The sequence below is a fragment of the Synchiropus splendidus genome, chromosome 3 (genome assembly GCF_027744825.2).
Source record: "Synchiropus splendidus isolate RoL2022-P1 chromosome 3, RoL_Sspl_1.0, whole genome shotgun sequence".
NCBI lineage: Eukaryota > Metazoa > Chordata > Actinopteri > Syngnathiformes > Callionymidae > Synchiropus > Synchiropus splendidus.
This window is the reverse complement of record NC_071336.1, coordinates 33,480,380-33,493,935: the sequence shown is the minus strand read 5'-3', so window position 1 is coordinate 33,493,935 and position 13,556 is coordinate 33,480,380. Positions and strand designations below refer to the sequence as shown.

General features: G+C 45.6%; 1 protein-coding gene across 4 annotated transcripts in view; it reads right to left on the bottom strand.

Moving 5' to 3' along the window:
• The window catches only part of cdh7a (cadherin 7a), a 181,607-nt gene that overhangs the window by 65,804 nt on the left and 102,247 nt on the right, over positions 1–13,556 (bottom strand). For all 4 annotated transcript variants that reach the window (XM_053858449.1, XM_053858452.1, XM_053858451.1 and 1 more), the window contains exon 4: positions 7,766–7,885. In XM_053858449.1, the coding sequence (XP_053714424.1) occupies positions 7,766–7,885 (120 nt within the window). The remainder of the gene's footprint in view (positions 1–7,765; positions 7,886–13,556) is intronic.

The window sequence follows — 13,556 nt, the reverse complement described above, 5'->3', positions numbered from 1 at the left end:
AGCCAGGAAAGTCTCCGGAACCTCCGCTCAGGATTAAATACTTTTCCCAAAGGCACCTTGCAGATTCAATTTGGGATTAAACCCCATTAAAAAAGAGACTTGTTACAACCCAGTGAGACTAGATGCCGCGCACCTAACACCGGGTCACCCCCACCGCCCCGCCGCTATTAGTCCTCCGCCACTTAATCGCCAGTGCGGTGTGGCTGCTCGCAGTGTGTTCCGGCCCGGGCACTTTGTCAAAGTCACCCTGGGTTGCGGCCCAGGCGCGCGCCTCAAATGGGACTAATTAGTAACGTGCAAAGACAGAAGCCGGCGCTCATCCCACGGCACTCAATCCTGAGCCGCCGGCGCTGCGCCCCCACGCCGCCGTCTGCAAGACATATGGTATTGACAATGTGCTTAAAACTGGGAGTTAACACAAACAATGTGGCCTCTTTCACAGTGGTTTATGTGCGATATTTCTCCCCACTTCAATACGTTAGGCCTAAAGCAGGCGATGTAGAGGGGCCGCGAGTGAGGAGGCGCTGGAGCGGCGAGTGAGGAGGTGCTGGAGCTGCGAGCGAGGAGGCACTCCAGCCGCGAGCAAGGAGGCGCTGGAGGCGTTGGAGCTGCGAGCGAGGAGGCGCTGGAGCCGCAAGCGAGGAGGCACTCGAGCCGCGAGCAAGGAGGCACTGGAGCTGCAAGCGAGGAGGCGCTGGTGTGAGCAAGGAGGTGCTGGAACCGCGAGCGAGGAGGTGCTGGAGCCGCGAGCGAGGAGGAGCTGGAGCCGCGAGCAAGGAGGCACTGGAGCTGCGAGCGAGGAAGCGCTGGTGTGAGCAAGGAGGTGCTGGAACCGCGAGCGAGGAGGTGCTGGAGCCGCGAGCGAGGAGGAGCTGGAGCCGCGAGCAAGGAGGCACTGGAGCTGCGAGCGAGGAAGCGCTGGTGTGAGCAAGGAGGTGCTGGAACCGCGAGCGAGGAGGCGCTGGAGGCGCGAGCGAGGAGGTGCTGGAGCCGCGAGCGAGGAGGAGCTGGAGCAGCTGCCATCACGCAGCCATCTTCACCTGACTCGTGAGTGACCACGTCTTCAATTCAGCTACCACTGAACAAAAAAAAAAAAAAGAAAATGAGTGAAGAAATCAGAATGAAGACAGGAGGCAGAGATGAAGATGCTGAGCTTCTCTCTGGGAGTGAGCAGGATGATGATAAGAACAGAGGGACAGCACATGTGCTCAGGTGTTTAGGAGACCAAGTCAGAGAGGCTGGATGGAGATGGTTTGGACATGTACAGAGGAGAGAGAGAGAGCCAGTACATTGGGAGATGAAGATGTTGAGATGTTGGAACTGCCAGGCAGAAGGTGGAGAGGAAGGCCACAGAGGAGATTGATGGAGGTGGTGAAGGAGGACATGAGGTCTGTAGGTTTGAGAGAAGAGGAAGCAGAGGACAGGGGGAGATGGAGGAGGATGATCCGCTGTAGGGAGAAGCAGGAAGAGAAAGAAGAAGAATGTTGCTGAATATGTAAAGTCGTCCGTATAAGAAGAGACTGACACATAAAATACACTTGAAGATGAAATGAGTTCAGTTTTCATGGCCATAGTTGAGTGTGTCACTTCAGTTTTAGCCGTGTCAACACACCAGCGTGTCTCGGATGGTCATCAAAACCAGCTCCTGCCATCAGACCCAGATCCCTCATCTGGCGTCTACTCGTAAAACAAAGCGTCTGAGGGCGCCGTGGGTTCATATGATGAGCTTTGATTAGCCGCGCCGCCTATTGTAAGTGAATTGGCCACTTAAACGGAGCAATCAGAAGCCATTAAAGCTCCTCAAACATCTTCAGTCGGGACACTCAAACACGCCACTTAGCTTAATGAAAAGCGCGTCAGCGGGCCCGGCGCTCGGACCGCGCCGCGGAGAGAGACGGGCGTGACGGCGGCTTTATGGGTCGGCCCGGCCGTTTCAACATCACTTAAGCAAATGTCAGCTCTCGCTTTAATTGGACCGAGTCGCAGGAAGTCGCTCAATGGGTTCAAGTGTCCTGAAAAACTTTGTTCAGCACCAATGGAAGAATCACATTTGTCATCTGGAGCGGCGATTTAAATGGCAGATGAGATCTGCACGTGCTCTTGAACCGTTCCTCTGAAGCACAGGGGAAGGTGAGACTCCGCTGGATGATATCTGTCACCAAGGGTGGTTCAGAATGTCAGGACGATTCACCTGGCCTGGAAATGTTTTTTTAGCTTTTCATTTATTTATTTTGTGAAGCGCCGTTGTCTTCACACGCTGTCTTTCGGTTGATCACAATTTAAAATACATTTTTAATGATTTAGATATTTTTATTTAAATGTTAATTTTTTTTTTTTTTACTTACACAGTGATGTACTTTGTCATTTTTCTTTGGCTGTGATTTCTTTTTGTTAACAGTGATTTTCTTTCTTCCATCTAGAAGCCTTTTCCAGTAAATTATTTTTCTTAAAAAAAAAATAAAAAAAAAAATAAAATCCTTATTTATTAATTTTTTATATTTCCATGACGGCAAACTCTACTTTGCCCTTCATATTATGTTATATTATATTATATTATATTATGAGCAGCAACAGCAAATTACAATAAAAACAATAGAGACATGATAGAGACAAACTAAAAGTAGTATACAAAGCATCAACATGGGCAAAAACAGGAGGCTGCACCACATTGTATACTTAAACAAACAAACAAAAAAAAAATAACAGTGAACAATGAGTCCGAAATGATCAAATGGTGGATTAAAAAATACATTAGACAATTAAATAGATTCATAATATATTCAATGACTATACAGTATTGATATAAAATGATGAATAACACAAATAAATCAATGTATGACGAAGCAAAATGCACTGTTATGCCACCTGAAAAGGTTCTCATCCTTGGCCTGTCTGCTCGGGCCTCTAGTCACACCTTCATCTTCTTCACCTCCAACACTCTCTACTCTCCACACGTTCCACACGCGTCCTCCCTAACTTTGTCTCCCAACTTCTTCTCTGATATTCTGACCTCATCCCTTCTACTCACTTCCAAGATCAACCTATCTTTGCTGCCGTCTTTCTGATGGGCATCTGAGATCTGGACTTTTGGGAAGGTGGCAATGGATTTGGGATCATTCAGGAGCACCAAGGCGAACCACAGTGTGAAAGAGTTCAGAGAAAGAAAGTCACACGCAAGTTCTGCCACACAGGGACTGGAAACACGTCACAACCTTGAAGTACAATTATTGGTGAGGAAGTTCATGACTACACTTTTGGGAGGAAAACAACTTCTCCAGATGACAAAAGACAGTCATTCAAAACCCAGAAGTCCACTAGTGGAGGACTGACCACAGAAGGACAGACAGATTGAGCAATTGTCTCCAGGCTAAAAAGGAGATCCAAGATGTCAGAAGAACAATGATTTTTATTTCCACAACAAAAAAAGACAAGACAAAAAAGTGCAGTGCAGGTAGGCAGCCATATATTCAGACGCGTTAACACCAATTCCAGTCGTGAGGACTTTCTAATTGACTTACAGAAATATATATGACAATGTAGGTCACATCCCATATTCCAGCGAGGATCCAATATAGCCTCCATAACAATGTTGAGTTTAATAACCAGCTCGACCTCCTTTCATAGAAAGTGAACATGGCATTGTAACACGTTAATTACCCGGCAGTCGCGTCGCCTCTGGCAGCAACCAGAATCTCCGTTCACTTCAAAACAACGATTTCCCCACAGAGCTTTTGGAGTCTCCACCAGGAAACTTTTTCATTTATGCTCCGTAAAACATGTAAATATCCGCCTTTACACATGGAAACATGGAAGCGCCGCTAATGAAAACGCTTCGGCGGGAGGCTTCATTAGTGCGGCGCAGGAGAAGAGGACGTGGAATTGGAACGTGGCGGCCTGAGGTGGAGGGGGATTTCTAAACATCGTCTGTTCTTTCAGGGTTCCAGGACTTGGGAATTTTTGTCATCCAACTTCTGCGATTCATTGCCAAAAGTACACCGACATTTAAAAACAAAGTCTACCGTCGTCTGGCAAACACGATGCAAAAGGTTCTCCAAATGAAAATGAATAAAATAGTTTGACGACAAAAACATAAAAAAGGCACAACTACAAAGACGGAATTTAGTTCAAACTAATTCCAAAACAGCCGCCTCTATGTACAAGTCATCTCCTACTAAAGAAAACAAGATGTTCCCATGTCTCTCCTTCTGGTTCCCGAGCTTCCTTTGCCATTAAATCCTTCGCAAAATTTGAGTGAATCGAGCCAAAGATTTGACAGCGCTTTTTTGCTTGAACTGAAAACAAATCAGTACAGCCATGTCCTCAGCTTTCCTCAGCCAAGGTCAAGACTTCCCTGTCCAGATCGTCCACGTCATTTCCAGGCCAGTCGCAATGCTTCGTCTTCCCAACGTGTCCTGAGAAAGTTGAGTCTTCTCCAAGACCATACAGAGGATAGAGTATGTGACCGACAGATGGATCAGTGCAGCTTCCTCAGTCATGACAGTGCTTCTGTCAAGGCAAGGAGCTGCGCTCCAAGGCAAAGCTCTTGATTCAAATGGTCAGTCTATTTTACAACCCTCAGCACTGATCCCAAGATATATGGCGTGCCTGAAAGCGCACGTGGGAAGAATGAGGATGAGGGATCTTTGGACTGTCTGGCACCCGAGCAACCAGTCAGAGGAGACTTGAGCACATCCCACACAACCAGTTCAATGGTAAGACTTGGAGTGGTGTTACTGACCAGTGTTCTGCAGGAGCACAATGTCCACTGGTTGCGTCTGCATTGCTGAATCTAGGGCTGAATCAATCCTTCTGTCCGTGCTCTCCCTTCATTTCCTCCGATTTTCCTCATGTTTCCACAAAGTGTAAGGCAGACGGAGCAGTAACATGGGGAACCATGGGTGGCAGTATTGCAGTTACTACCTGATACATAGCTCTAATGAGACACGAAGAAGACATAACAATGGAGGAAACTCTCCGTCCTCCAGTGGGGATATATTTAACGTCCTCACCAACCACCGTCTCCTACAACGCTGCTTCTGTTTCCTCTTTTTGCTACATGACCAATGCTTCTTCCACAGTCGCCATGTTGGTTTTGGAGTTTGTTGTTGTCTGAAACTTTTGGATACGGGCTGCTCCCCCTGGTGGATATATGGGTGAACAGCAACATCTACGTAAACGCACGGAAACATGATCAGTGACGGTAATACTGTGGACATGTACAGTATTGTACATAAAGGGAGCAGAAGGCGGAACGTGTCCTTCACTTGAAAGTCTAATGCGCCAACATGCAGCTGATCGCTGCCTTTGGCGCCAGTATAGGACGCAAAAGTCCACTTTCCCGGTGTCAATACTTTGAGCTGAGGGAGAGTGAGGATGGGATGGTTGTTTATGTCCTCCACTTCTTATATCTGTTATGCCGTGGTGAACCCAAAGTCAGTGAGATAGAAGCCTTGTTGGATGATGACGTTTCATGTAAGAGCGTAGTCATTTTCGGAACTCAAACACGATATAGCAGCAGCAAGCGGCCACTGTTTCATGAAACCCGTCGGCCGATCTCACCTGCAGTACAATTTCAAATAACAGTGTCCTTGACTTTCAGAAGCTGAGCAACGAAGCTCCTGCTGTCAGCTCCTCGACACTCACTGGTCAGTACCAGCGGCTCTTCCCTGCATCATGTGAAAAACAAACTCAATAAATCCCCGCAATGCAGTGGCTGTCACCACTTCATGAATTAGACCAGCATTCATAAAGTCCCAGCAAGGGTGTGGGTGTGTGTGTTGCTCTCAAACGAGAGAGGGTGAAGCCAAATATTATGGGATGGCCAGTGTACGTATATATTTTTTATTTTCTTCTAAGAGTTGCCTCGTGAGAAGTAGCCGAGGCGCGGCAGGGCAGTGGCTAATGAGCCAGCCATGAAGATATGAAGTAGCGGGCGCCGCCGCCGCTCTTCTCAGCATAGATACATAAAAAAGAAAAATGCCTCACAAGTCAACAGTCTCCCTCACATCTCATCCCGCTGCTTATTTTTGCCTGTTTTCTCACGCTTCCAATTTAATACCTGTTTTTCTTTATTGCTGCCGGTGACAATGCAATTCATACAGTTTGCTTTCATCTGTGGAAGTGATTTTGAATCATCAGCAGCATTTACCTGGAGAAAAACAAGGCATCCTCTCAGCTCAGAGGGACATTGTTCACCACACGTGCGGCTGAAAAGACGGCTGAAGAGCTGCACAGCCACATTTCTTAGGGACTGACTGGGGCCAAAAACCTGATTGCTACAAGGTGGAAACATTCCCAAAAGCCTCACTGAATGATTGGATTCTCGCACTTCTTGATTAAATATCTTTTTTTTTTGGAACGATAGGATAAAAGGATCCAAAGAAGCAGGTCCAAAACTGATTGGCGCTGATCTAGCATTATGTCGGGGGTTTGATGGACAGCGACGGGACTTACTTTTCTGCGAGCAAATTTCATTTCACTTTCCAGTCCAGACAGGAGGAGGACGTTTCCTTCGGTCTTGTCTTCTCCTCCCAGCTGCCATTCCACTGAATCACATTCAGTCATTTGAAGTCATCGTGTGACAGGAGAGATAAATGTTACGGTTCTCTTTGGGCTCTATCCTTGATACGGTGTCTGTGACCAGCAGGGGGAAACAAACATCCCCAAACATCTCCTAAATTATTGCTGTTGAGTTGTGAATCGTATGTTGTCATGAATCGTTTAGCTGTTATTATCACGCTTCACCAAGAAACCCAACTGGTCTGCCTCCAAGATTTCAACCTTGACAGAATGGAACAAGAGTTCTGCTCTTTATTAAAGACGAAATCTCACGTGATCAAACGCATCAAAATGAAGTGGAAACATCTAAATAAGCAGCGTAGAGGTGGGCGTGACTTATGGTGGTTTTTAAGCGCTTTTTTTAAACGGAAAAACCTCGAAAGAAACGTAACAACTAAACGACAAGAATAGGTCTGCAGCTGGAGGAACTAAAGTTGCACATCCTGATGGACATATGAAGAGATGGACCGGCTGCAGGTTGGAGAGAGACAAACTTCTCATGATAAAAACTAGCGTTTCTATAGTCATCATTTCAATAAATGCCAAAACTCCTCCCTCTGCTTCCTGGTTTCTCTGTCGGATTGCTTCCTGAATGGCTGCGTTCCATTGTTCCAGGTAGCGCCCGACATCACGCCTTCAAAAACATCATTTACTTTGGCTTACTTTCAGGTCACTAGTCCAGGCTTAAGTGTGGACCACTTCGAGACCCAGTCTAAAAGTGGTTCAGCTTGTGGAGCCAGACCCTGGCCCACATACTCTTCAAAGTATCGTACAGATTCTACACACACTAGCGCAGTGTTCATCCCCACATAATGATGCGATCGTCCCTCTGAAGCGGTGCGTGACGGGGTTTCATGTTGTGGCTAAAGCACCGCATCAGGGTATATTTGTACCCCTTGGTTTGCCAGCAGGTGTTGTGTCTGCGGCAGTTAACCCTAGCTACGAACTTATGTGACAACATGCCGGGATGTTGACAGTTGTTGAGTGGTTACGGTCAATGCATTTCCACTATCATCGAGCCATGACGACTATTTCCATCAACCGATCCGCCGACCATGTGTGTCAGGCTCGCCACTGACCCAGAAGCATCATAAGGTAGCAGTCCTGTGCCACTTCATCTTAGCAGACCCTACAGCGGATGCAGTGCTCACACATCGAAACCCTTCGAAAAACTCCCGAACCGATCTGTTGGAGGTCTCTCACTGACCTGTCTTGGGCTCCACCGAGAAGTAAGGCTGTCCGTGGATAATGCTGTAGACCACTCTGGCGCTGTTCCCGTACGTTGGGTCATCGGCGTCTGTGGCTGCCACTTGCACCACCATGGTTCCTGTGGGAAGAACACCACACGTTAGTTTCCAAGACAACGAGTGGAACTCTGTGAGAGGCTCCAAAAGTGGGTCAGGAAATATCTCCATCAGTGTCAGACGGTCTGTTCAAGACTATGATTTCGTCTCAGCATCTCTCATCTGTGACTTGGAGATGAATCCCATTTGAATGGAGAAAATACTCTGCATCAGTCAGACAAAATCATTTGGTTTCACTCTGAAGATGAAGGCCCCGAGGCAAGCGTTGTCTATAGCGGCATTCATGTTTAAAACTCCGTCACACCGACACAGAAAAGTAATAAAACAAAGACACTCAACTCACAAAGGATGTCACGACTAATTAATTACCTGATGTTCAAGATAAAGCCTTCCTGAGTTTCAGACAAGCTAAATAAAAGTCTTCTCTCTCAGTCGGACATGCCCGGGGAACCTCAGCAGGAAGGCGTCCTGCAGGGATCCTAAAGAGGTGCCGCCTCATCTGCTTTCTCTCGACGATCACCTTTCATTTTCGGCGGAATCCAGACACCCCGCCGAGATCATTGTAGCTGCCTGAATCCAGCAGCTTCTGCTTGTGTTGGTCACTGCTCAAAGCTAGTGACTACAGTGCAGGTGACGGTGGAAATTGCCAGTTACATGGAGAGCTTCCTCTCTTGACTTGCTCCACCATGAACGGCTCAAACAGAGTTCCCATATATAGATAATATCCTCACAGTCTTCATGAATGAGAATAAGCAAACACATTGTTCAATACCCTGCTGGGAAACCAAGGTCTTTTCCCATATGTCACATCTTAGAAAAGCACAAACTCCTTCTGGATCTAGTCGCTTAAAAAAAATAATAAATCCCTGAGCAATACGCTCCTTTTGTGGTGGCCAGGTCAGATCCGTAACATCCTACCACTCTCCAGAAGGGAATGTCCAGCAACAGAAACCTTCAAGATTCACCTCAAACAGCGACACTGATCTGTAATGTCCTCTTCAGCCCGGTTCCGAATGGATTAGCTTCAACCAAGGACGTCAGGTAAAGCAATAATTACCAGACGTTTCATGCCGGTCAGAACGCGCCATGTTGGTAACCTCTAATCCACTAAACCAGGAATGATTTAAATCCCTTGGTGAAGAGGTCTGAGGAACCACCTACCTTCACAGGCATTTCTAAACTGGTACGAATGGGCCAGTAAGTTTTGCAGATGCTCAGTCAACTTCGCTGACGTACCACAGAGGTGAAAGAGTCCAGTCGAAAACGTGGCATATGAAAGTTCATGAGACTGAAACGTACGGCCGTTTGAGGGGCTTGAAATACCAATTGACATTTTGCGTGAGAAAGGGGGCCACGGCACAGTTTACCGAACCCCAACCTCCGTCTCTCATTTGTGTGACGTCAGGACATGCCATCGACGGCGGAACATGTATTTCAATTGAAAGTCTAATGCCTCAACATGCGACGCTGAAGGTTGCCTTCGGCGTCAGTATAGGACGAAAACTTTTGCAATGTCAGTATATTAGGTCGAATTGAATTGAAATGAATGTCACTCTGTATATATAGCACCTTATATAGTACAGTGTATACAATTTAGTGTAGTGCTGTGACTTACGAAGCTTTCTAAAGCAAGTGACACGTCTTGCTGTATGAAGGAAAGAATCGCCATCCCATCGCTAACCCCAACCTCCGTCCCTCCTTCACATGAAGGCATCAGGACATGACACAGAAGGTGGAACATGTCCTTCATTAGAGATCCAATACCACAGTGAATGCTGCCTTCATTATTGACAGCTGGGGATGTGTCGGTCTAGGAGCGACAAATGCTTTTTAGCATTGTCGGTATACCTTTATATCATCTTTATATCAATTTCTCTCATCTATTAATGTTCTCTGTCCTGATGAAATCAACACAAAAAATAAATAACATGACTGTAGATACAAAAATACACGTTGATCTGTAAGCCCTTGCACACGGCATGAAATTGCGAAAAAATCGGGTGTGAATTTTGACCCGTCTGGGGCATTTACGGTGCTCAAGTCACAGCAAATAATAGGGCCCGATGATTTTCCACAATCACGAACAAAATTGCGTATTGAACGGTTACAAATTTTTATAATTACAAAGTTCTGTCTGTCGGCCAGTGAGCCGCTGCCTCTCTTTATAGAGTGGGTTAATGCTTGTATTTATTCATTGCCATCATCATATTCATATCTCCGCAGCTATTCCATTTCCATCCACATTGTCTTTTGAGTTTTGTCGTAAAAAAAAAAAAAAAACGGCTGCTGGAAGATGAGCAGAATCAAGTACTCCGCCATTTTGAACATCTCGGTATGATACGTGTCAACAGCAAGTGTTTCGATTGTGCGCCCGTCCCAAGCGAAACTTTGGAAGAATCGACGTCGGTTTGAAAAAATAAATGCCCTGCGAGATACAGTTGCTGATGTGCAAGAACTGCAGGTACGAAAAAGGACGTGCAACACACATTTTTTCCACTCGTGAAAGATATCTGAGCTCCTCCACCTTTGAAAGGACATAAATAACTACAAATAACTTCAGCTTCCTCATCGTGAACGGGCACTCGAACAACTGAAGATGTCCCTTGATGTGACCCGGTCTGAACGTGTGGTCACTCAGCATCCAGGAGACTGTTCTTCAACAAAGTGGTGTGGAAAGCAAAGAAGGCAAGCGGAAAAGCAAACTTTGAAGACTGACTTTTCCTTGTCTTCCAGCGAGTGTTACCTCAGTGTAATACACAAATTGCCTTGTCGAGCTGGTAAATGTTTCAACACCGTAGGCTGCAATCGGAAAACAGCGCTCATGTAAATGCAGACCGTCTGCTCTTTCTGCTGTACTATATAATCAGCTCCTTCCCGGAAGATACTATTTCCCGAAAGCAAATATCTTGGCAGGAGTCGCCGATCAAATAAACAGCAGCGGCTTGCAAATGATACGGCGCTTGTGTTTTAATTCCTGTCGCAAGTGAAAGGAAACAGAAAGCAGCACAGCACTCTAATCTTTGTTTTTTTTGTCACTTGGTCAAAACAGAACAAAAACGTTATCAGCCGTGGCGGACGCTGCTGTGGGATTACGGACTTCGCATGCTTTTGTTACCATTGTTGCACACCGGCCCCCGGCTCCTTCTCCCAGATCTGTTGAGTCAAATCCTAAATAGCCTCCACGTTCCATCTGTGTTAAAGAGGGAATTCAGATTTCTTCAACTCATTTGGAACTGGGGAAACCACCATGTCAGACTCGTGCTAACAAGGACTCGCTGAAGATGAAAGGCTTTTTTATAATTAAAAGTATTTTTTAAAGCAATGCACTGTGTATTTTACTGCTTAATTATTCTTTTTGTGTCGCAGCGATGGCGTCCGTTTCCAGGTCTGCTTTTAAATCAGCCTGAAAGTAGCAGCCGCAGAATGAGACGATGCTCAGCAGCAGATGTTTGGACGCTGCAAACACTCCAAGGTGGATCTCCTGATGACTTTCAACGACTTTTTGTGTCACACTGTCTATTTCTGTCGACATTTATTTTGCCCACAGATGTCGGGGAACAGCATTATTAAGCCTCATTAAAAATGTTTTCCACAGAAACATTCTTGTTTCTGCTTTCTCGCTTCTCATGAACTCACAGACTATTTCCGAAAGACGCCTTCCTGAAAAACAACAGTCTTCGCATTGCAGGGTTGAGATTTCTCAGGAGAAACATTTGGGTCAAATCTGGATGACGGATGTCTTAAGATCACTTGGTCACTTAAAGTGGATCTGAGTCAAATCCAAGTGGAGACATTACAGTGGAGATGACAAGGTTAAAAACAACAAACGGGTGTTCAAATATCTGTGTTCTGAACCTTATTTTGATCACACCCTACACCTTTAGTAAACAAAGTTTGTCCATAGATTAAAACCTTTAATCTCAATTAATCGCACGAAAGGTTCATTGATGCTCCCTTTCCCGTTACCTGTTACTGACCGCAACAACAAACTCCAAAACCAACATGGCGACTGTGGACGAAGCATTGATCATGTAGCTCTTGCACTAAAGAGGAAACAGAGGCAGTGTTGTAGGAGGCGGTGGTCGGTGAGGACGTGAAATATATGGCCACTGGAGGACGGAGAGTTTCCACCATTGTTATGTCTTCTTCGTGTCCCATTAGAGCTACGTATCAGGTAGTAACAGCGACACTGCCCCCCATGGTTTCCGGTGGTACTGATCTGTAAGATTGGTGGAAACGTGGAGAAATCGGGGGGAAATTAAGGCAGAGCACGAACAGAAGGGTCCGTTTGGACCCGGGTCCATACGTGGCATTCAGCACAAATGGGCCGTAGACAATGTTTTCCCAAAGCTGTGCATGCGCGCATTTGCGCACAGCTGATACGATCTCAGCGCACAGAAATATATAGGCTGTGCAACAAAAATTCATCCTGAATTGTAAATAAATCACCGTAATTTCCGGACTACAGGGCTTCTGACATCGCTCCATACACAATGGAACGAACAGCAACTATAAGAGCTACCTGCTTAGAAAGTTTGTGTGTTTGCTCAGACGCATGAAAAATTTGAAGGAACATTGGCCGTGAAGCTCATTTAACTTGTGATTAATGGAAGATTAATCACGCATTTTGTATGTGTTCTAAATGCAGCTGAAAGGAAGGTGTTCTCAGCACCAGCGTGGCCAATAATGTTTACAGTGTGATGCAGTTAGCGTGTTGTTGAGCCTCTTCAGAACCTCTGAGGCGATTCTGAAGGATGTTCCCGACAGTATCTGTTGTGTTGGGTTGGTGGAGTAAACACGTTTGCATGAGGAAACATTACTGGCCACACTGCACAATGTTGCTTTAAGTTACATTCAGGACACCAAACGCAAAGGGAGTGATTCATTGCCATTGATGGTGAGTTAATGCAACTTCAGTGTGATTTATTGAGAGTAGAATTTCTGATCTATTAACAGCCCTTTGGTACATTAAACATTAAACATTAAATTTGTCTTATATTTGAGCCGTGATGCAAATATTGAAAATCATGTCAAACTATTTTTATTCATACATATATATATATATATATATATATATATATATATATATATATATACACAGTGGTACCTCAGTTGTCGACCACAATCCGTTCCAGACGGCCGTTCGAGAAGTGAATTGTTGGAAATCTGAATCAATTTGGAAAGTAATAAATAAATGATATATATATATATATATATATATATATATGTTTGTGTTTTCTACTGTTCTTTGTGACGACATTGTTCCCCCTCTTTCGTGTATCCATGTACTCTGTGTTGCATGTCACCGCATATGAGCGCAATATAAATAACTTTTAATGGCCGCAATGATGAAGAGGAGGGTTTTTACAGGCTTTTACTCGATCAGGTGACGTGGACCACTCTAGTCATAAAGTGGTCTTTAACAGGCTTCGCACAATGGTGAGCTGATGAGGGCGCGTCTTCAAAACAGGTTATACTGCAGGTAGTTTGAAGAAAAGCAAGGTTACAGCATCGGAGGGCGTCCGTCCAACTGTGACTCATTTCAGCTAAATGTTCATTTTTCCCCTCATTCTGGTGGCATTCAGGACTCAATCTCATATAGAAAATCCTCATCTGTTGCCGGGTCATAGGGGCAGCAGCTTCAGAAGTCCATGCCAAACCCGGGCAACATCCATCAGCTCCGACTGGAGGATC